At 44.1% G+C, this 25112-nt stretch overlaps 1 protein-coding gene across 5 annotated transcripts in view; it reads left to right on the top strand.

Moving 5' to 3' along the window:
* LOC138293607 (tenascin-like) overlaps positions 1 to 25112 on the top strand; it is a 581232-nt gene that overhangs the window by 439102 nt on the left and 117018 nt on the right. For all 5 annotated transcript variants that reach the window (XM_069232880.1, XM_069232877.1, XM_069232879.1 and 2 more), the window contains one exon: positions 9930 to 9953. In XM_069232880.1, coding sequence (XP_069088981.1) covers positions 9930 to 9953 — 24 coding nt within the window. The remainder of the gene's footprint in view (positions 1 to 9929; positions 9954 to 25112) is intronic.

The following is a 25112-nucleotide window of genomic DNA, read 5'->3' as shown; positions in this document are numbered from 1 at the left end:
GTCGCAGAGTTTCTGGGAGGGCGGGATGTCGTTGGAGTTGGCTTTCGGATTGGAGAGTTCCTTCACGATGCCGAAGAGTTCTTTGCAGTCGTGGGCGTTGTTGTTGATGCGTTCGGTGAAGTGGGCGCGCTTGGCGGTGCGGATCTGTTGGTGGTGTTCGCGGTTGGCGTTTTTGAGGGCGGCGAGGTTGTCGGGTGTGCGTTCTTGGATCCATTTCTTTTTGAGCTTCTGGCAGTTGCTTTTGGAGGTGGTGAGATCGTCTGTGAACCAGGCTGTTTTTTTCTTTCCTTGGATGGTGGTGGGTTTCTTGAGAGGGGCAAGGGTGTTGGCGCAGTCGAGGATCCATTAATGGAGGTTGTTGGCGGCTGTGCTCGGGTCGATTGCGTCGGGTGGAAGGTTGTTGATGAGGGTGCTGGTCAGTTGTTCTTGGGTGACTTTGCCCCAGCGGCGGTGGGGAGGAAGCTGGATGCGGTGTTGCTCTGTGGTTTTCTTATAGGTGAAATGGACACAGTGATGGTCAGTCCAGTGGAGTTCGGAGGTGTGGCTGAAGGAAATGTGGTTGCTGGAGGTGAAGAGGGGGTCAAGGGTGTGACCGGCGATGTGGGTAGGTGTGTTGACTAGCTGGCGGAGACCGAGGTTGAGGAGGTTGGAGGTCAGTGACGCGGTGTTGACGTCGTTGGCATTTTCCAGATGGTAGTTCAGATCTCCCAGGAGGATGTAATCTGGGGAAGCGAGGGCGTGGGTGCTTGCAAGGTCGGCGATGGTGTCGTTGAAGGGGGCTCTTGGTCCTGGAGGGCGGTAAATGAGGGTTCCTCTGAGGGTCGTGTTGGGGTCCGTGTGGATCTGGAAGTGGAGGTGTTCAGCTGTCCTGAGGGTGTCGTCCGAGTGGGTGTGGATTTTGAGGGTAGCTTTGTGAGCGATGGCTATTCCGCCGCCGATTCCGTTGGTTCGATCTCTTCTGGTGATTTTGTAGCCGTCCGGTATGGCGATGGCGATGTCCGGAGACGAGGAGTCGTTCCACCAGGTTTCGGTCAGGAAAGCCACGTCAGGAGCAGTGGTGTCGAGCGAATCCCAGAGCTCGATGGCGTGTTTTCGTGCGGAGCGGGTGTTGATGAGGATGCAGTTCAGGTGGTTGGGGTTGGATGTTTTCGTAGTTGGATTGGTCGTTCTGATGCAGGAGAAGTTGCAGGTACGGCAGGAAAAAGGTCCTTTAGTGTGCTTCGGGGATGCCCGGTAGCATTCAGTGGAGGGGCCGGGGTTGAAGGCGCGGAGTTCGTTGATCGAGTAGCGGATGCGGGGGGTGCGAGGGCCAGGGGGTGTGGCGCTGGGCGCGGTCCAGGCGTGGACGGGCGCAGACGGGCTTGCCTCTGGCGCGCCTCCAGCCATTAAGAAGGGAGGGGGGAGGGAGGAGCAGCTGGGAGGTGGGAGGGAGCGGCAAATGGGGGCGCGAGGGGGGCGGGGCCGCAGGGAGGCAGCGGCAGGGAACGGGGAGCGCACAAGGGGCAAAACACTGAAAACGAGCAAAATACAAGCAGTTACAATAAGAAAAGCACACAATCAGAAAAACAATAATGGCACAATATACGATCGGGGAGACAGCAATCAGGGGGGCACAAAGGGGGCAGAAGCGCCGGCGGCGAGGTGCTGGAAAAAGCGAAAAAAACGAAAAACACTTACGGGACGGCGGAAAGCGGCACACGGGTCAAGTGAAGCTAGTCAGAGCCCACTAGACCCCAGGGATGAGGCGCAGGAGGATGCCTGCGGGTGGAGGAGGGCCTCGAACACGCAAACAGCAGCGTGGTCAGGGGACAGAGGCAGGAGGCAGCAGGTTGGTGCTGCGGTCGTGGGGGGCGAGCTCAGGACCTGAAACAGGTCAGAGGTCGCTCACTCGCGACGCGCAGCGCCAGCCATTAAGAAGGGAGGGGGGAGGGAGGAGCAGCTGGGAGGCGGGAGGGAGCGGCAAATGGGGGCGCGAGGGGGGCGGGGCCGCAGGGAGGCAGCGGCAGGGAACGGGGAGCGCACAAGGGGCAAAACACTGAAAATGAGCAAAATACAAGCAGTTACAATAAGAAAAGCACACAATCAGAAAAACAATAATGGCACAATATACGATCGGGGAGACAGCAATCAGGGGGGCACAAAGGGGGCAGAAGCGCCGGCGGCGAGGCGCTGGAAAAAGCGAAAAAAACAAAAAACACTTACGGGACGGCGGAAAGCGGCACACGGGTCAAGTGAAGCTAGTCAGAGCCCACTAGACCCCAGGGATGAGGCGCAGGAGGATGCCTGCGGGTGGAGGAGGGCCTCGAACACGCAAACAGCAGCGTGGTCAGGGGACAGAGGCAGGAGGCAGCAGGTTGGTGCTGCGGTCGTGGGGGGCGAGCTCAGGACCTGAAACAGGTCAGAGGTCGCTCACTCGCGACGCGCAGCGCCAGCCATTAAGAAGGGAGGGGGGAGGGAGGAGCAGCTGGGAGGCGGGAGGGAGCGGCAAATGGGGGCGCGAGGGGGGCGGGGCTGCAGGGAGGCAGCGGCAGGGAACGGGGAGCGCACAAGGGGCAAAACACTGAAAACGAGCAAAATACAAGCAGTTACAATAAGAAAAGCACACAATCAGAAAAACAATAATGGCACAATATACGATCGGGGAGACAGCAATCAGGGGGGCACAAAGGGGGCAGAAGCGCCGGCGGCGAGGTGCTGGAAAAAGCGGAAAAAACGAAAAACACTTACGGGACGGCGGAAAGCGGCACACGGGTCAAGTGAAGCTAGTCAGAGCCCACTCGACCCCAGGGATGAGGCGCAGGAGGATGCCTGCGGGTGGAGGATGGCCTCGAACACGCAAACAGCAGCGTGGTCAGGGGACAGAGGCAGGAGGCAGCAGGTTGGTGCTGCGGTCGTGGGGGGCGAGCTCAGGACCTGAAACAGGTCAGAGGTCGCTCACTCGCGACGCGCAGCGCCAGCCATTAAGAAGGGAGGGGGGAGGGAGGAGCAGCTGGGAGGCGGGAGGGAGCAGCAAATGGGGGCGCGAGGGGGGCGGGCCGCAGGGAGGCAGCGGCAGGGAACGGGGAGCGCACAAGGGGCAAAACACTGAAAACGAGCAAAATACAAGCAGTTACAATAAGAAAAGCACACAATCAGAAAAACAATAATGGCACAATATACGATCGGGGAGACAGCAATCAGGGGGGCACAAAGGGGGCAGAAGCGCCGGCGGCGAGGCGCTGGAAAGAGCGAAAAAACCGAAAAACACTTACGGGACGGCGGAAAGCGGCACACTGGTCAAGTGAAGCTAGTCAGAGCCCACTAGACCCCAGGGATGAGGCGCAGGAGGATGCCTGCGGGTGGAGGAGGGCCTCGAACACGCAAAGAGCAGCGTGGTCAGGGGACAGAGGCAGGAGGCAGCAGGTTGGTGCTGCGGTCGTGGGGGGCGAGCTCAGGACCTGAACAGGTCAGAGGTCGCTCACTCGCGACGCGCAGCGCCAGCCATTAAGAAGGGAGGGAGGAGCAGCTGGGAGGCGGGAGGGAGCGGCAAATGGGGGCGCGAGGGGGGCGGGGCCGCAGGGAGGCAGCGGCAGGGAACGGGGAGCGCACAAGGGGCAAAACACTGAAAACGAGCAAAATACAAGCAGTTACAATAAGAAAAGCACACAATCAGAAAAACAATAATGGCACAATATACGATCGGGGAGACAGCAATCAGGGGGGCACAAAGGGGGCAGAAGCGCCGGCGGCGAGGCGCTGGAAAAAGCGAAAAAAACGAAAAACACTTACGGGACGGCGGAAAGCGGCACACGGGTCAAGTGAAGCTAGTCAGAGCCCACTAGACCCCAGGGATGAGGCGCAGGAGGATGCCTGCGGGTGGAGGAGGGCCTCGAACACGCAAACAGCAGCGTGGTCAGGGGACAGAGGCAGGAGGCAGCAGGTTGGTGCTGCGGTCGTGGGGGGCGAGCTCAGGACCTGAAACAGGGGTTACTGGAACCTTTCTGGTCTTACCAAGAATAGAGCCATTATTACTAACAAATAATCCACTTTCTCACATACTTGATGTAGATTTATCCAGCCATCTGACTTTGTTCATTTACAACGTCACATATTTGTATAAAAGCATTACAAAGGGAAGGACTAGAGGCCCTATATGAAACGTTATTACATGCTATTATAGAAGTAGAGTCTCAGTTTTTTGACTGAACCTCAATAATTTGATATTGTGCTACAAATAATCTCACACACAAGTCCATTCTCTTGCACATGCATTCTTTCTCTCACACGTACAAGCACACATAATAATATAGGAAACATGCTTTCACACTTACTAGCCTTCAGGTTTGAAGGCTAAAGGGCCTTTTCTCCTCCATGATGGGTAGAAGGCCAATAATCTGATACACCAGGAATCCCAGGCTGCAGCTTGTAAATTCAAAGCCTGATTGAGCAGCAGGGGCTGGATCAAGATGATGCAATCACTGTCCCGCCTTCCTTTCCAGTTCTATCCAATGCCAGTACTGGACTTAGGACCCAATCCCTGCTGTTCTCTTGCTTCCAATTGGACATAGGGATGCACTGATGAGCACCCCTACAGACCCGTTTCAGCAGATATACTGTGTAGACTAGGGCCTGGCTCTGCAAGAGGAAGCAATATCATCAGTCAGAGAAGGGGCTACAGACAGTGGTATAACCACCAACACAACTTCAGATTCTGTAGTAGAAAGCTCCTCTTTGGCTACATCCGACCTGATACTACTGAATGCTAGCAGTAGTGCGTGTGCTGGTGTACTCCCTCGTACCTCCAGCCCCAGCCCTAGTAACCATAGTTCAACATGCAGGGTACCTCGTACCTTTTCAATGGAGGAATGGCTAAGGCAGGTTTTAGAGGAGCTGAGAGCAATAAAACTATCGCAGGAGGTGGTCCATAAGGAGACCAAAGACCAGTTTAGCCAACTGAATACTCATCTAACCCATCTCTCTACAAGATTAACTCAAGTGGAACAGAGCGTTCTGGATTTAAAAGACGCAGGAAGTCAAGCGGAATCGGCAATACCCCAGATTCAATCAGAACTAGAGGATCTCCAATTCAAGCTGGATGAGATGGAAAACAGATCTCGGTGTTCAAATCTTAGGTTTGTAGGGGTTCCGGAAGTAATGGAGACAACTACATCCATAACCAAGGTAGCTTCTGATCTCATCTGCAATTGCATTCTTCCAGATTCTGAAAAAACTGAAGCGGATCTCTCAATAATGAGAGCGCATAGGGTACCATTTACACGCTCTGAAAACTCAAAATATCCTCGTACTATATTAGTTAATTTCAGAGACTATAGGATTAAAGAGCAAATTATTTCGCAAGCAATCAAAAAGAGGTCTGGGGACACCTTCAGTTTTCGCGTATTTTCGGATATGTCTATCACCGTGGCCCATCGGCAATAGGAGTTAGTTGGACTGATAGATGACTTTAAAGGACTGGGGTTTCTGGACGGTATTGTACAACTAGCCAAGCTTAATGTGCTTCATAAAGGACAGCGCACGTTTTCCAGCGCGTACAGGATGCAAAGAACTTTTTAGCATCTTTAAAGCAATGTTGATGCGGTTCTTGCAGGAGAGTGGGGGTGGATGAAGTGAGGAGTTAACGCAAGAGGGAGGAGGGGGAGAAGGCAGGGAAGAGGTGATAAGACAAGTAGCGAAGCAAGGGGGAAGAAGGGGTAAAGAGTAGGAAGGAAAACTGTTGTCATGTGGATATTTTTGCTTATTTGAATTCATGTGTCGTGTCATGTGCTTCCCTTCTCTCTCTTTGGATTCCTCAGCCCATCTGTCTTGCTGAACTTTTGGGGTCAGGCTCTAGGAGTGCCATGTCAGTGCACTCTCTTTTTGGGTATGGGGGCAGGGCTATGGTGATGGGGGGGCACAGGGGGTTCAAGGGAGGGAGGAGCCAGGGCGGGTGAGGCCCTCGATGATGATGGGTAGAGGGGGTAGCACAGGGTTGAGTCAGGGCAAAAATGCAGGTGGCGGTCAGCCAGCTATATCCCTTATTCTAAGATGAGATATAGGATGGGAGTGAAATTAAGCGTAATTAAAAATGCAGTTGAAATACAATTGGTCATATTTAGATTCAGTGATACTGCCAAGCTTAGACCCAGGGGCACAAAATATATTAACGTTCCCTATCACTCTTAATGAAGTGGTAGAGGCAATAAGCGGTGCCCCCTATGGAAAAGCGACAGGAGAGGATGGGCTTCCTGTGGAGGTTTATAAAATATTAGAGGATCAAATCGCCAAAATATTAGTCAACCTATTCAACGAAATATAGAAGGAGCTGAGGTCCCTTCAGCATTTTCCAGTATAGTGGTTCGTTTTGCTAAAAAGGATAAACCATCGAAATATCCGGGTTCATATCGTCCGATTAGCCTCCTAAATGAGGACTATAAATTATTCACCAAGATACTTGCGGGCCATACGGCTCAGGTGGCGCAAGGACTGATACATGAGGATCAATGTGGATTTTTAGCGGGAAGGCTGGTGTCCACCAATACTCATTTTGTGATTCAGGCGATGGATTTTTTAACTCATTATCATCATCCGGCGGCGATCATAATGCTTGATGCGGAAATAGCATTTGATCTAGTTCAATGAGAAGCACTGTTTATGGTTCTAGGCAAGTTCGGTTTTCCAGGGAAGTTTATTCAGACGCTGCGTAGGTTATACGTAGGGGCCCAAGCCAAGGTCTCGGTAAACGCACAAATAGCAGGACTGGTACAGATATCACAGGGCACACAACAGGGTTGTCCTTTATCCCCATTGCTGTTTGCACTCTTTATTGAGCTATTGGCTGTAGCAATTCGGCAGGACCATTATATACAGGCTCCGCTTCCTTTAGCACCCAAGGTGAAATTATTCGCCGATGATATGATTTTGTATCTTCGTGCAGATTTGCATAATATTGATAGAGCTTTTTCAAAGATCAAGGCTATTTCGGACTTGGGGGGCTATAAAATTAATTGGTCCAAATCAAAAGCTCTTTTGTATAATGCAGAAATATCAGTTCTACCAAAGGATATTCGGGTATTATCATAATCTTCTAGCCCCATTAGGTATCTAGGCGTATATGTGTCTAAGAATCCAGCAGATTTGTTTCCGTTAAACTACACAAGGGTTCTTGAAAAGATTCAAGGATTATTATCGAAATGGCAGGAATCCACGATTATAGGAAGGACCGCACTGGTCAAAATGATGATTCTCCCTGTGTTGTTATTTATTTTTTGTAGTATAGTTTTGAGAGTCCCTAAAAAGTTTTTCCAAGAGTTGGATTCATTGATTAGACAATTCATATGGAACCATAAGAAACCTCGGCTACCGACAGAGAAGCTAACTTGTACAGTGGAAGATAGGGGGCTGGCACTCCCCAATGTTCAAATATACTATGAAGCTACTATTTTGTATTGGGCTTCAAGAGCTGCGCAAATGCCAAATCTCGATTTCTATCTTAACCAAATGTTGGCAGAAACAAACACACAGCTTTTACAATTTCTTAAATATCCTCGCCTCCCAAAAAGGGTAAGATATAAATTACTGATAATGATACAGTCTAGTATATTATTAATACAGGCTAAATATCAAATTTGTAAGATTCACCCATTAATGAGACTTAAGGATACATGGATGATAGGCTTAGAAATTAGTCAAAGCTATGTTCAAAAGTGGGAAGAGGTAGGGATTAGGACCCTAGCAGATTTTCTTATAGGGGATTGTATTAAAGCATGGCCGCAGTGAGTCGCAGTGAGTAATGGAAAAAAATGACATTTCAGAAAGTTTAACATTTTCCTACTGCCAAATTAAACATATTTTTACAATCAACGGAAAAAGTAATAGATGGCTCCAATGAAGCTAATTTCCAGGCCTTTTATAATGATCAATTAGGCTTTGTCAGATGGTATAAGACACTTCAGGGAGGGTGTTCAATTAAGGCAATATCCCAACTTTTGGTCAGAGTAGAAAATATTACTGGGTGTAAAATAGGAATACAACAATGATGAAAGCACAACAAGGTGTCACAAAAAGCACTTAGAGGGGCAAATCTTAAAAGAATTACACTTTATTCCAAATGGCTGCTTTATTATACCCCCGTTAGAATAAAGGAAATGTATCCGGAGGCACCAGGTCTGTGTCCGCGCTGTCAAAGGACCCAGGGGGATTGGCTACATATGTGCTTCTCATGCATGCACTTGGCAGGGTATTGGGAAAAGATCTTTCAAAGGATTAGTGTCATAATATCATATGATCTAGCTCCTAGCCCATTAGTGGCACTATGGGGTATTACACAAAGCACAGATTTGTCTATTTCCGCTAGACAAATAATATTTGTGGGCACCTTGATAGCCAAATCACTGAATCTTCAGGCGTTGAAATCACCAATACCCCCCAAGTGTGCGGCTTGGGAGGCAAAGATGGAGGCAATACGGGCAAAAGAAAAGTTGTATGCCCAACAAGTCGGAGCTTTACAGAGATACCAGGGTATATGGGGGAAGATGAGAATTGTGGAGAACGATTGGGTTAGGGGGGGAGATAGAGGTTAAGATACAAGACTGCGCTTACAGATATACTTACAGATATATTTGCTTAATTATTATTGGGATAAGGGCATTCGTAAGAATTGTAGTACATTAGATTGATTTACAAAAATTGTATGCCATGATGTAACAGGATCAAGTTTGGATCTATGTAATGTAATTGCACCTGCAGCAAAAATAATTTAAAAATAAAAAATTAAAAAAGAGCTTGTATCAGACAATAATTCATAAGCCTCATGAGGTCGCTATTAACACGTTTTCTGGTTAGAATGCACACTCTTCTTTTGCAATGGAATATAACTCCACTTAGCTTAGTTTAGCATAAGTCAGTGAATATGATGGTGGTCAATACATAAAGTTACCCGTTTTGTTAATATGATCATTAAATCAAAGGTAAACCAAACATTAGTCTATCAAAATGATTACTTAACATCTCTAGATTTTATCACTAAAATCTACACTTTACTGGGAGAAGGTATTCATTTATAGGCTAACTATTTTCTGCTTTTGCTAACATCCAGCATAGCTCTTATAATTAGTGATAGAGTATGAAGGTGCTATAAACTTTCTAACTATGTTGGGAATGTTCATATTGTTTTACCTGACCAGGTTATGCATTGCAGCATTTATCTTTTCATTTATTTTTTCATTCTGTGTGGTCACCTACCTTTCATATTTTATGCAATAGTCTTCAGTTTTAGAAATAAACAAGTTTGTATGCCCTAAAAGAGGCTTTGGAGGCCCACTGTGTTCCTAAACCCATCTAGTGGGACCGATCATAATCAGAAAACATTCCTTTAACAGTGCTGCTCAGTGTGTTGTGTACAACTCACAGTCACATTTCTTATCATTCATATTGGCTCATTTAACTGAGTCCTTGCACCAAGGGGTTGGAAACTCTAGTCCTGTGGCTCTGGGGGAGTGTTAGGGAGGCTGAACATGGCAGCCTGCCTTTCAGTGTGAGCAGGGACAGTACCATAGGACTCACATGTGGCAGGGCACTGAACCACTGACCCTTTGGATGATCTGCCAGTTTCTGTGAAAGAGAAGTCTTTTTAGAAACCTTTTGATAAAACTTTACCAAAATATGTTCCTTGAAATGTTCTTCTGTCAAACATTTAAAAGGAGGAGGATCAATCTTCTTTGGTATTATATAATTTGTGTTTCATTCCTATTTCTCTGTAATGCATAGATGAAACAGCCACTAGTATGCTGTTGCATCACACGTCATTCATTGGATAACATCAAGTGTCGCCTGTCACTGTGACATGTCCATAGAGATGCATGTCATTTTACTACTATTGATAGAGATGATGGGTGTGAAAAAAAAGTAATTTTCAAAGGTTTGATCATAAGTTTTTATTTTTCACTTTTCAGGATGTTGCACATGTTGCGAGAGAGGTAAGAAAATGGCTTTTTCTTTAATTATTTCATGTGGTTTGTAGAGAACCATGCTTTCTTAATCATCCTTTAATATGCCCTCTAATTTTAGACAGCAGCATTTTAAGTTTTTGATTACTTATGTCTGTTACTTGGATGTGCAATAATACTCATGAAAATAAAATAAGAGACTTGCCAAGGCAGACCTAGAAGCTTTGCCAATGCTTACTTATTGTTTTAATATACTTTTGTTCATAAATAATATCACACATTTCCAAACTTAGCACATTATACATTTTCCATATGCGGTATCCATCGATGTATATGTAGCTTTACGTTTACAGTAAAAGGCGTGCTTAACAAAGGACACTCCAAGGCATATTTACAAATATACATATTTAGGTATCAAGCAGTTGGCTGTGAGCTCACTGGTGTGTCCAGAACAGTCTGACAGTATTGTTTTAACTTATACTGGGTGCTCCCTTGTGTTTGGACAAGCTTGTACCTCTCTGATGAGTTCTAACTAGAGTGAAACCTTTGTTCAGGGGCGCTTTTATTTATTTTAAATTGGCTTGGTTTGTATTTCACCAATCCAAACCCGTAATACTGTGCCTGGAGTAGTAAAGGCTTTTGTCATTTTCAACTTGGCATAGATGGCACTGTGCTAATCCTGTGCCTAAAAATGTTGCTATAAAGTTGGCAAAAGTCTCGGGGCCTAATTATGAGTTTGGTGGACGGGAACACCCGTCCGTTAAACTCCCAACAAGGTGGCAGCCGCCGTAGCGGCGACCCCGTCAGCCGGACCAACGTTTCTGCCCGTCAGCCTAGCGGGAAACTGGAGGCAGCATTGTCTTCAGCTTGCAATGCTGTCACCTGCGGGTGCACCAGCACCCTCTCAATGTTCACTGCATGCACAGCAGACAGTAAACATTGCATTGGTGCTGGACAGGGGGACCCTTGTGCCCCACTGCACCTGTTCTCCGCCAGCATGTTCATGGCAGTGAAACCACAATGAAAAGTGTGGCGGAGAACAAGGTTGTAATCAGCATGACGGCTAACTGCGCACTCCACCCGCCGCCAACCCTGTTTTGCATAATTTATGCAGCACTCTAGGCCTGAAAGAGTATTTTTTTAACTTGTTCTGGGTGCTCCCTTGTGTATATACAATGCTGTACCTGTCTGATGAGCTCTAAGAAGAGTGACATGTGTCATATGTTTCTTCATTCCAAGTTGGTTTGGATGATATTTTACGAGTCCAAAGCTCTAATACTGTGTCTGGGGGAAAGGCTTTTGTAATTTTTCAGCTCAGTGTGAATGTCATTGTGCTAGTCCAATGCTCAAAGACTTTGCTGTAAAAAGCTAGAAAGTCTTTGTCCCTTTCTAGCTCGGTGTGGATGTCACTAACTAATCGTATGCTTAAAGACTTTTCTGTAAAATGGCAAAAGACTTTGTCCCTATCTAACTCTGAGTGGATGGCATGGGCTAATCCTTTGTTTTAAAACTCTCCTAGATTAACAGACATTTGAGGTGGGCGGATTCAGAGTGTTGCTGGTGTTGTAATGTGCTCTATATAAAGGAGGTGCTTTCCACCTAAACCTGGACACTACCCAGAGTTCCGTCTATTTTAATTATGGCCCTTGTCTTAGTAATATTTTATACTGACACTTCTGTTTGCTGATTTTGAAATATTTGTTTTGTTTAAAGTTATCTTTTTTGATGGTGCTGTGTTTTTAACAGTGCTGGGGACATTTTAATGGTGAAAGGTGTCGACAGGGGCGGAGGGGGGGCCACTTTTATTCATCTGCTAATGACTTGTGGCCATGCCTAGTGCTGCTGCAACCTCATCTTGGTTGCCACTTCAGTTGAACTACAACCACCATTTTAAAGAGTGGTCTAGTCTTTTTCTTTAGCGCTCCAGCCCGGTACTTAATGTATACTACTGCGCGTGCCTGCGCAAATCCTTCTGCTCCTGTCTACCGACGGCTGGGGCAGGGGGCAGAAACTCCGCCCATTTTTCCTTTGAAGATGCTCCTAATTTATTACTCAGAAAATTTGCTTCAAATTTATAAGGGGATAACTAATAGCTGCAGGAACGTATTTCCCCTAAGGGAAGGTCCCAATACTTGTATAAAGTGTAATTAGAAGGCTGAACGCCCCAAGGCATTGCTGGTCAACCCTAAATCTCCCAAATCTTCATGTTGCTTTCAAAAGAAGCTGGTGCAATGTTTCATACCAAAACATAGCTAAAAATTAATGAATCCCTGATATAGTGATGAATCTTCCACCTGGAGGATACCATCACAACTAGCAACATTGAGGATAGAGTAGGCGGGGTTGCTATTATTTTAAAAAAACAATACAAGGCTAATTTCGTAGACCTAGATATGCAAGGTAATGAAAGCCTCCAATTTTCTCTGGAATTTGGTCTAATATTCGCCTTCTCAGGAATTGTAAGGTATCACCCCCCTGGTGTCTCCTCACAATTTATCACAGCTCTGCCAAAGCTAATGGCTGAGAGCAGCCTTCAAAAAGCAAACTTTACCTTGCTGGGAAACTTTAATTTACAATTCGAGCCAACTGAGAAAAAAACCCTGTAAAGGGTCTTGCTCAGGATCTTGAGACATTACAATTTTGTCAGATAGTAAAGCCCTCTACACAATAGAGGGCATCTAATAGACCCCATATTCACAAACATCAAGGAGCTGATGGCGGAAGACCCATTAACTATAATATGGTCTGACCATAACATAGTTTGGGTATCGCTTGAGGTCCCGAAAGGGGCGATGTGACTGTAGTGGGGGTGGAGGGAGGGGGGTGATGTGTTCGTGTGTGGCTGTGGGGGATGGGGTAGTTGTGTGGTGTGTGCGTGTCTGCTGGTGTGTGCGTGTGTTGAGTGAGTAGACCGTAGGGGAGTGGGGGTGTTAGTTTGTGTATCGGAGGGGGTGGGTGGGTTAGTGTGTATATGGGGGGGTGGGTGGTGGGGTGATTTTGGATGGAGGGGGTGGGGGATGTCAGGTGAGTGTTGGGGGCTTGGGGGAGCCACCTACCGGTGACAGGGAAGGAATTCCCGGTCACCTGTAGGGCCTACTGCCATGTTTTCCGTGGCCTTGCCAACGCCACAGAAACCATGGCTGTAGGCTGGCGTATAATGCCAGGGGTGGTACTCTGTCGGCCACCGGGCTGGAGATGGACTTCTCCGGCTGCAGCTCATACCGCCATGGAAGTGTAAGTGGTAAATTGACGGGTTGGCTGCAGCCAACCCGCCAATCTCATAATGTGGCGGTATGTACCGCCAGCCTGTTGGCAGTAATACCGCCACATTAGCCTGGCGGTCAGAAGACCGCCAGGGACATAATGAGGACCTAAATGTTTCCAGGTGGTCCAGAATGCAGCTGCCAGAATAATTTATGAAATTTCAAAATTTCATTCACCCAGAGTGGCTTTAATAGACCTGCATTTGCTGGCAGTGGAAAAGCAAATCTTCTTCCTGGCCTTATGTATTGTGTATTGTTCCATTCATGCAAAAGGCCCAATCATTATCCAGAATCTATTGGCTTCTTATGTCCCAGTAAGGTCTCTTCGTTCAAGCAGTCAGTGACTTCTGTCAATTCCTAGGATAAAAAAAGCAAGGAGCGGTGGCCATTGCCTTTCTGGCGCATAGGTTTTGGAATGCTTTCCCAGCTCCCGTCAGAAGTCAGCAGTCTGAATTGGTTTTTAGGAAACGTCTTAAAACTCACTTTTTTAGGACCTGAGCGTGTGTATTCCTGGAGCAGCTTGAAGTGGTTGTCAAAAGTGTGGGGTGGCCTGTTCGGTTAGCCAGGTGCTATACAAAACCAGTTTGAATTGAATTGAATTTATTTGAGTCACTTCTTCATGGATATTTCATTTCTTTGTGGCTTATTGCATCCTTTGGAATCCAGACTTTTGCCCAGGCTGGCTACTCTTTTCTTGTGATCCTTCATCCTCTAGTATAATTATCTCTTGTAACTATAACTTGTGCCCTAAGATAAATATCACTCAAGGCCCCACCATGCTCAGTCTTGTCATCAATGATGTAATTTCAGATGTTGCAGTGATATTATCGATGATGCCATAGAAGATATCATGACGGATGTAATATGTGGGGTAATTAGCTATGCATGGCAAGGGTGCGAGTCATAGTTACTTTAGGGCAAAAGATATAGGTACCAGAGATAACTATAACTGATGAATTTCAGTGTTTTTACAAAACATTACATTGTCACTGTCACTGAAATTTTTACCTAACCATAATGCCACTTTGACCTTTGGTTTTGTTCAGTGCATTTCTAGGGCTATTTTTTACTTAAAGTAATATTTTATTAGAATTCATAAAGCCAAGCCTCACCATGCATGCCCTTTGGCCGTGTGTAGTGGGGTGTTGGCACAGGGCCTACCCCCTGCTAGCAGCCAACCCTAAGCCGCAGCCTTCTGCAAAACAAAATATAAAAAGTGATCCTATTGAGTTTCTGATGGGTGAGCATGTCAATAATGTAAAGCAGATCTATCATCTTTCTCCAAAAATCACTAATATGTTTTCACCAAATGTATATTTCAAACATTCACACAATGCAAAGTTTAATCATTTGGATTATTATACTTTTTTTAATACAAACATTGTCTGTGACTCTTTCTTTTTATATAGTTTTTATTATTGCCTTTTGTGGATGGAAAATGGTGAAACAAAAAGTCAGAAATATATATACATTTTAAAAACATTTAAAACATGCATGTCTCTGAGTTTTTCTTTTATAATTTTCAGCCCAGAAAATGCAATCATAACAACAAGCACAAGAGGGCCTTGCACTTCAGCTAAAGAGCGTAGTGCTATAGCTAGGAGTGCTTTAAAAAAGATGGTCAGTTCTCACTGGGTCATAGTTTAGTGAACTAGGAGACTTAGGGCCTCATTCTGAGTTTGGCGGAGGGGATTACTCCATCACAAATGTGACGGATATCCCGTCCACCATGTTACAAGTTCCATAGAATATAATGAAACTTTTAATATGGCGGACGGGATATTCGTCACGTTTGTGATGGAGTAATCCGCTCCGCCAAACTCATAATGAGAATCTTACTGTGTTTTATAATGGTGATGGGAGGCTGCTGAACTCCCTGTAGCCCACAACAATAAAAAAAGATTTGGTGGTGCCCCCCCGCACCACCCTCCTATTCTAGGGGCACCACCAAGCTCAACAAAATATTTTTTTAAACCCTTGCGGGGAATTATGGGGTGCTCATCCAAAGGAGCAGTGAATAATAAATGAGCTGCAAATGAGCTGCTCCTGTCACTCCTTGATCACTCAATTTATTTTAGGGACTCCTGTATATAATTATTTATGAGGTGAGAGGGGTGCACCCCATTCCCCAGGGCCTTATATTTTTTTAATAAGGGAAGGGGGGACGTGCTGTCTCCTGGGACACTGCAGATTATCTCACTCTGGGGGATGTGGTCCCTGGGGCCAAAATAGGCATGGAGAGGTGGGGCAGGTGGACCTCTTCCCCTTGGATTATCATTCTGTCCTCGGGGAATAGGGTCCTTGGGGCCCAAAAGAGGTTTGGGGATGGGGCCTTTTTTTAATCAATTTGGGCCTTTATGATAGGGTTCCTGTGGTGCATTTGCAGCTCAGAGAGGGGAATCTTATGTCCCCTCCCTTTAGATTACCATTTGGAACATGAGGATGGGGTCCCTTGGGCCCTAACTGGCTTGGGGAGGGGGGGTCTCATTAATGCCCGCTTGCCCAAATATATATTAGTAAAGACCCCGTGGCCCTGGCCGACGGGTCTTTTATTCTTAAAAAAAAAAACACCAATTTGCGGGACTCCTGTGGGATCCTGGCTTGGGGCCAGATGCTGCGGTCAACCCCTATAATCCCCCAACCCTGCCCTGTACATGGCACTCGGCCAGAGCATGCAGCCAACCCCAGTAGCCACCTAACTCCACTCCATGGCCTTTGGCTGAGCACAGCAGGAGTTGGCCAGGGCTGGAGCCGAGACCAAAGATGGCTGCCAAAACTTTGTTGTTCAAGTGTTGACAGACAATCAGATATCAGCCTGGGGACAGCTGGATCCGTGGAGGATCCTCATCACTAGATATCTATATTTTTAAACTGTAATATCTCCAAAACTACTGAACGGGTTTACACCAAATCACGAAAAGTGTGCTTTCCATCCAAGACCTAGCTTTCTGCCAAGTTTGGTGTAAGTCGTGTTCAAAATTTTGAAACATCCCATTGACATAGAATAGGGAAAAAGTGTTTTGAGACCCCTCCTTTTTGTTAGCCCCCACTCAACAGATCACCCCGAAACTCTCTAGACAGAAGCTGAACTGACCAAAGTGCACATTTTGAAAATGTTGTGAAGATTCATCCAACGGCGTAAAAGTTATTGGCAAAACAAAAAACACTCTATCTATGGTAAAAATGGTCCTAACCATAACTTCCTAGTGGCAACTGCCACTAGGTTTTATATATATATATATATATATACATATATATGTGTATATATATATATATATATATATATATAAAACCTATGTGTATATATATATATATATATTAACTAGTGGCCACTAGGAAGCACAGTTACCGAGTTTTGCTGAAATTATTCCATCCTGTTGCTCTTTATATGACGATGTCGTAAAGTCACACAGACCTGCTTTCTATCTGCAGTGGTGTTGCTTTCAGCAAAACTTGGTAACTGTGCTGTGCTTTGAATTCACCTACTAAGGTTTTTAAACGTGCTTTAATGTGTGTTTGGCTGCAGCAACCTACCAAGGCAGAAATGATTGTCTACTAAAGATGTAATATAAATGTGCAGGACTACCACTACCAGGATGCATTGTGTAACTCACCAGAACATTTAATCAAGTAATCAGGTGCCTGCAATCATTGCTCAACCCAAGCATTTGGCCTGTGACCAGGGACAAGATGTCTGAAACGCGTAAGGCCTGGAAAATGTGTAAAGAATTCTTTGAATGTTACTGGCTTTGCTGCTTTCCGAAATAAACTGCAACCTGTTGAAAGTGCGCTTTTGTCCAGAGGACAACTTTGTTTGGATATATATATATATATATATATGAATAAGTAATGCCGCGGCTGCTGCCAGGCAACCGCTATGGGAATGGCGCGTGTTGTTGGGTGCAGCCTCTGGCTTCCAAAATTCAAGATGTCTCCCCAAAAAGGACAAAGTACGCGCTCTCAAAGTAAATTGAAAATGCTTTATTCCAAAGAATACAGCCCTCGTCACCAAGTCTTGTTCACACACTGGGTGGCTGTGTTTCCCAAATCAATTTATCTTGTGTGAACAAAACAAAAGAAATCAAAAGAGGACCAGTAAGTGCTTAAATCAGTAATTTGAATATGGCCTCCCTCTTTGACAAAAAAGGGAAACTCAATACATAAATGTAAAACAAACAATGGTATCTGCATCGTAATGTAATTGCATTATATTTGCCAAAGAGCGTACCAAATGTGTTGATATACATTCAAATATACCACACAGAAATCTAAAATATTAAAACAGAAATAATATCTGCCCTGCATTCTATAATGTGCATAATGCGCATATGACAATGTTCAACAACATTTAAAGGCATAATTACCAAGGATAGTCAGGTAATACACAAAAATGTACATTAGCAAGCTCACAAGAAAGGAAGCATATCCTGCCCCATGCACTAAAATATTGTAAAGATATAGCCCAAGTGGGCGACATGACCTGTCCAATGCACTAAAAAATTGGAAATAATGTAGAACATGTAAACATAGAGCCCAAGTGGGCAACGTTGCTGGAAGCTGGGGACCACTATGCTCCAAAGGAGGCTAGTTAAACAGAAAAAGTTTCAAGGCAAAATCCTAATGACCACAGCCCTGCATAGAAATGCATGATATGTGCACACACCCAATTTTGCAGAATTTAATAAAATACAGGGAGAAACCACTAAGGATAACCTGATAATGAAAATAACATATTGATGTTGTTTGTCTGTCGTTGTCTACTATGACCAAGGACATCAAGTTGAGGAGGTTGACTGGGTACGGTGTGTCTGGCTGTGGCTGATCAGTTGGATGCGGGCTCAGAAGGCTCTGCAGCATGTCGGGCACAAATGGTCTACTGGGTTGGTTGGCAAGGAGTTAGCTGTGGATTTGGCCAGCTCACGCTTCTTCTGTGCCTCTGATCGTAGGAGGTAGCACCTCTAATGATGCAGCTTTGCCAGGCAGTGTGGTCCTGCGCTAGGGTAGAGCTTTTTCTTCCCACTTTGTGTGCGTTTGCCTGAGTGAGTTTTCAGCAGCCTTCTTAAGCAGTTCATGTGCAAGCAATTCAGCTTTTTGGCATGGCGCTCGTACACAGTCCATGTCTCACAGGCATACAGTAGTGTGGGCAGTATGACTGTCTTGTACATCTTCAGCTTTGTGGACAGTTTGACGCCTCTACTCTCCCACACTGACTCCCACAGCCATCCAAATGCAGACCTTGCCTTGGCAATGCGTGTGTCTACCTCATTGTCAAAGGTCACAGATCTGGAGAGTGTGCTGCCGAGGTATGTAAACTTGTCAGCAGCCTTCAGGATGTCTCCTTCAGCAGTGATAGTTGGTTTTGCATACGTCTTCTGCGGTGCGGGCTGATGCAAGACCTCAGTCTTCTTGGTGCGGATTGCGAGGCCGGAATTTCTGCAGGCAGTCGAAAAGTGGTTCATGCTTTGTTGGATCTGGGCCTCTGTGGCAGCATTGAGGCCTCTTCAACCTTGGTCTTGAACTGTAGGCTCCGCAGGTTAAAGAGCCTGATATCAGTCCTATATCTGATCTTGATGCTGGTTTCTTTGTCATCACAGAAAGCATCTGACAGCATGGCCAAGAACATAATGCTGAACAGCCTGTGCGCCAGTTCACAGCCTTACTTGACTCTGTTGGTGACTGGAAAGGCATCAGAGGAGTCTCCATCATCCAGTACTTGAGCAAGCATGCCGTCATGGAACTGGCGCACCATACTGATGAATTTGCCTGGGCAGCCAAACTTCTCCATGATCCGCTATAGCCCCTCACGACTGACGGTGTCAAAGACTTTGGTCAGGTCCACAAACCATGTGTAAAGGTCCATGTTTTGTTCCTGGCACTTCTCCAGTAGTTGATGTGCTGCAATATCATGTCCACTATCCCTCGGCCCTCTCTGAAGCAGCACTGACTCTCTGGAAGGTGTCCATCTTCCATGTGTTGAGTGAGGCGGTTGAGGACGACTCTGGCAAGGATTTTGCCAGCTATGTGACCAGGAGAGAAATTCCTCTGTGGTTGTCACAAGACTGCCTGTTTCCCTTTCTCTTGTAGAGATGGACGATGGAGGCATCCTTGAGCTCCTGAGGGATAACTTCCAGTTGCCACATGGTCTGAAAGAGCTTGGCGAGATTCTGTTGTTGTGTACCCATTTTAGTCATAGCTCCATGCACGTTATTTTAGCATACTAGGCCTGCCGCTGTGCACTTTAACTTAGATATATTTTATTCGGCTTCATTTTAATATTGTTACCATAGCCATTTTTATGGTCTTGTTTTATTTCTTTCTATCTAACTGTTTTTGCCTAGGGCAGCACTAGGTTCGCAAACAAGACATTAGTGATCACTTTGTGCTTCTTTCGAAGCTGTAGTAAGGTAGGTGCCGGTGAACGCGGTCCAAGTTTTGTCTCTGACATTCATAGAAAAACACACATCCTTACGTAGGGACATTTTCTCAGAACATCTGCTGTTTTATTATTAAAACACGTCCTTGTCCCTTACACGTTATAGGGAGATTCCAGCCAGAGAACCATGACTGTATGCTGATTGCTGAATGCTTCACTACAGCTGCTTATGCAGACTTCAGGCCTTTGCTCAGGTGTGGGGGATGATTTCTTCCCAGGGGAACTTGAAGGGCAGAATTAGAGCTTAACATGCTGTGCTCTATTTTAGCCTATGTAGGAATTAGTCTATTGATTTTAGTGACAACATGGTAGCGGTATTTCTATGCTTTACTCTCCTTGTCACAATTTTAATCTTGCCATGCTGTATCGTCCTGGTTATTGCAGCTCACGCTTTGCTATCTAAGATGCAGTTGCTTATTGAAACATATACCTTTCAATGAACGGTATAATAATACCCTGGAGTTGTTTCTGATTATTGGGATGTGAAAACAGTAGATTCTATGATGACTGAATTGCAGTATTACACTGTTTTTGAAAACGAAGATGTTTATCAATCTAAAGAGAATTATGGTGATATGTTTTGCTATAATTATTATGGGCACCATTTCATCCACAGAGCAAGTAACCCAAAGACTAGTTTGGGAACTATAATCGGAATATTGTCCAACTCCACTGCAAGGGAGTTCTAAAACATACTCTGAAAAGTTTACATATTTTTCAGAATGAGTGTAAAAACAAATATGTCACTTATGCAAACCCTTTGGTAAGTCAAATTAACACATTACGATCTTTATCTTTATCTGATCCAAAGCAACTAAGTTAAGCGGAATGTGATATGGCTTCCTCATCATGACCTTGTGAAATGCCCAGTAATTTATGTAGTTGTGGAGATAGTTATACTTCTTTGCCACTGTTGCATTAACTACAATTTAGGCAAATACTACAAGATTTGCTTTTCCATTCAGGTGGGACACAGGTGTACTTAGTTCAATGCACAGGCACTGAATGTAAAAGACAGGTTACTGTAGTATCGCTGAATCTAATTCAAAACAGTATAATTATTGCTTCTGGGTTACTAACAATCCCTATGAATGGTTCAGAGACAGCGCAGTAACAGAAACGAAAATATTTTGTTGTTCACAATATCACACACATCTCCATTCAAGATGCTGATCCACATCTATAAAGCCCTGCACAATCAAGGACCAGCAAACATCAACTGTCGCCTGAGCTTCCACGAACACTCCAGACACTTGCGCCCCACCACCCTCTCCCTTGCTCACACCCCATGCATCCACCGAAGCAACAGTGAAGGACACTTCTTTTCCTGCTTCGCCATGGAGTCCTGGAACAGCCTCCCCCTACACTTCTGGACCTCCCCCTCTCTTCAGCAATTCAGAAAGGGACTCAAGACCTGGCTATTTAACAGATTCCACCCAAGCAGCTTGGCTGTCAGCGCCTAGACACCCTTGTGGGTGATTAGCAGCACTTTATAATTCTGGTTTGATTGATTGATTGATACAATGCAGTAAGTATAGAACAGATAAAAAAATGTATTACGACAAAAATAACCTGTTTGCAGTATCTCTAAAACAACTACACAGGATGTTCTTAAAACAGCAAGAAGGCACTTTGTAAGTAATAAGAATAAAATTAACATTTCTAGCATGTTTAGAATGTCATCTAAAACTTAACTCCCTAAAACCTACTTCTATGCGCTATAGTTAGAGAGAGCATGGGAAGCAGATCAACTAGCAGTCTAGATTTTCTTCAGGAGAAGAGATGTACCACAAATCTTGTTGACAGCAAGGGCTGTTCTTATCAGTGGTGGCTGAAGATAGTGTGCCCTGTGAAGGGTAAACACATGCTGCAGTACTTGCTTTTGTCCAGGAGTTGGCTTTATCAGCACTGAGATCATCAAAGGGTGACCATAGTAGGTGAGACTGTCTTCTGGCAGAATCTCAGATGAAAATCTGGAGGAAGGACCTCTCTAAGTGGTCAAAAGGTCAAGTGGTCTTTGTAGACTAAATCTTATCAGAGACTGGCATTTCTGACATAAGACATCAATTCAGACTACTCTATTTTGACTATATGTCTGTGCTTGATCTTATTTGACCATGACATGGTGATAAGTAGACACTTGTCCTAGACTAATGTTGCATCAGGTTTTAGTTTTATGTCACCAGTCAAACTATCTGACACTTTCACAGTTCCTAGAAAGATATGGTCAGACAATATCTGTGTGCACAAATGGGTTCATATTAATAAATCCGGCAGAGGTGGAGGACCTATAAATGACTGTGGACCTTCATAGATCTGCTTGTGCCTTCTGAGCTAATTTAGTTTGGGGAAGGCAGTATCTATGCTACCAGCAGGGTAAGAACATATGTGGTCCAGAGGAATTATCCTTAGTATAGTACAGTCACCGTAACCAGAGGCATTGGATCTCATTCTGCTATTAAAACTGATGCTGTGAAGCTACTTGTTTTTGGGAGTAATCAGCAGTCCCACTCATACATTGTGGAAATGAATTGCTGGAGCCCTGACAGGGTCCTACTGAATTTGATGTCTGTGCAGAGACCCTGGGTATAACACAACCCTGTCCTAGGAGCAGGAGTTGCTTGCCAATGTTTAAGGAGACATACCACACAATACAGTTACCGTGGCTTGCAGCAAATCCATAATTGTTGTACTCTCACAACTGAACAAAGTTTGAAGTTGTGTATTGAGGAACTCACACCTATGCATATCATAAATGGAGAAAACAGCAATAAAAGATTTAAATTCCCCTTATAATTTACCAAAGTGAGCTCTCCTCCCAACTGTGGATTCCCTCTGTGGTAATGTATAGGAAAAAGTAAGAAAGTTAATTTAATTAAAAAAATAGTAAACATATGTTTATGACAAATATTAAAATCATTTTCTGGGGTTTAAATTAAAAATACATTTCAACCTAGAGTAAAAAGGTATATTTTATTATGCAATAATAATGATTCAAATTGATGTATAGAAATAATGAAAAGTAATTTAATTACATTTCCATAAAATATAATATTACGTTAATTTATAAATTCAAAAATGGTTCTCAATAAGTAATTTAATTATACTCCAATAAAAATGTATTTATATGTTCAAAATAGGTTTTGGATTAAATAGTCTGATTTATCTTTAGATGGTTAATACCATTAAATAATATGTATGTATATTTTCAATTAATTTAAAATATTTGTTTTAGCTTTATTTCCTATGTTTCTTTATTTGAAGTCGCTTCCACCATTATTTTCTGTGGGAGGGTGGCAGTGACTGTACTTACTCCAGATCTGAGTTGGAGTAATTTACTATTGTTTTGTGTCCCTTTTTGGCAGTAGTTACTTTAGAAGTGCAGTTTCTGAATAGCAAAGATTTTACTCTTTTGGGGATGGGTGCATTCCCCTTCCTAAACCCCTTCTTACCTCCTTGCTTCTCCCTAAACCTCACCTATTTTGTAGTACGTACGCCCCATTTCTCAGCTACTTCCCCCATCCTGCCCACATTCACTACTAAGATGTGAACTGAGATATGTCTGAAAATCCCATAGAAAAGGTAGGAGAAGTTGAGGTGGAGATTCAAACTCATATGTTTGTGAATAGTATGATGTACTACTTTAGCAGTACTCCTTTGGTACTTCTAAAAGTACTACAAAACGCAGATTGTGAATACAGCCATATTTTTTGTAAGTTGTAAGTATACACATTTCATCCAACTAAATCACGCTTCCTTAGTTTTGTTCTGTCCCAAAAGGGCTGCACCTCAATGAGAAAAAAGAACAGATACAGGCAGTTCTGGAGTCATCTACATCTTTCTGTGCACAAAAGATGCACCATTTGTGTGTTTCAAAAACCTCAATTATTGGTTAACCCATAATGCCTCTCTAACAATTCCTTCATTCACCAATACACTACAGGATCATGAGCTTCTTCCCAGCAGAACCCAGAGGTACAACAAACCTTACCGGCTCTAAAAGAGTTCTCTTTCATTATAACCAGATCAGTCTGCACATAGATGAGATTTGTTTCCGTAATAGAGCCTTTGGAGTAATGAAGTGTTCTCTGCCAACACTGTAGCACTTGTACTCTTACAGACAAATAATAATTAGTGGTTTTGTAGAATCATACAATTACACCTCATCGACCAGAGCAGGAGCACTCTGAATATTGATGACAGTTACTAATCTGCTGATTATTACATTCTTATTGTATAGACACACAGCACAACTCTGTAGCATACACTCCAGGTTGTGCACAACAGAGGTGTGCTCCTAGCAGAGGCAATTCAAAGTCATACAACATAATAACTAACACTTAACCTCATTTGAAAATGAATCTGTGTTAAGAAAAGGGTAAATAAAGTTGGAGTTTCAAAAAGAGTATACACATTTTTATTATTCATTAAACGTGTAGTATAAAAACATGAAAATTAATGGACTTGTATACAAACTGTATATAGAAAATGCACAAGATAAACAATGAGAAAGGGGTCACAAACTGTTAACACAATCACAACATGACTTTTTCCCATGAACATAAATACATAAAAAAGACTGATCATGTAATAAAAAGTTTTATAAGAGAGTGAAACTAAAGGCATCATACAATCATCATTCTTTACTTGATTCAGCTCAATTGAACCATAAAAGCACATAAAACATCAATATAAAACAACAATAAGGGCAAGTCATTAAATACGAATAAGCATTTCAAAATTTAAAACATGTGCGTATAGCAATTTCCACAAAACAATAGGATGATGATTGTAATGCACCAACAGTGAACTCACTCATCATTAAACCTGTCAACAAAAACTTTGAGTATGGGTCTGCAATGTTAACAGACATGTTATGGGCCACTAAGGACATCATGTAACTCATTGAAAGGTAAGTACATATTTAGGGCCTGAATTCGATTTTGGCGGACAAATTACTCCATCACAATGATGACGAATATGATTTATATTTTTCAGCAGATGGGATATTTGTCACCATTGTGACGGAGCAACCCGGGTCCTGAAATCTAAATCAGGACCTTAGTCCATTATAGACTAATTCCGTCACTCAACCACATTTTCCCCACGCAAAAGGCCATAAAAGACAAATAAAAAACGTTTTTCAGATAAGCTGTACATGTAAACAAGTACATGTACAAACATCTATTTCAGATAAGATGTACATGTAAACAAGTACAAGTACATGTAAAATCATCCATTTCAGATAAGCTGTTTCCTACATTTAATTACACATTGGATAACATTCACTACCCTTAGGCAAGTTCTCATGGAAGACAGTACCTGTAAGTAGAATAGACTTTGAGATAAAGTCTCATTTTAGTTTCCATAAATAGTGGTAATAATGTTCTATTCCTCATCTCCTGATAAAATGTGCAAAACATTATAAAGTGCATGGTGCATTGTGCGGTTAGACCATACACGATGCATACGTAACTGGTTCAGGAAAAGGCA

This window comes from Pleurodeles waltl, chromosome 4_2 (assembly GCF_031143425.1).
Source record: "Pleurodeles waltl isolate 20211129_DDA chromosome 4_2, aPleWal1.hap1.20221129, whole genome shotgun sequence".
Classification (NCBI taxonomy): domain Eukaryota; kingdom Metazoa; phylum Chordata; class Amphibia; order Caudata; family Salamandridae; genus Pleurodeles; species Pleurodeles waltl.
Note: the sequence above shows the minus strand (reverse complement) of the source record. Positions and strands in the feature narration are given on the sequence as shown.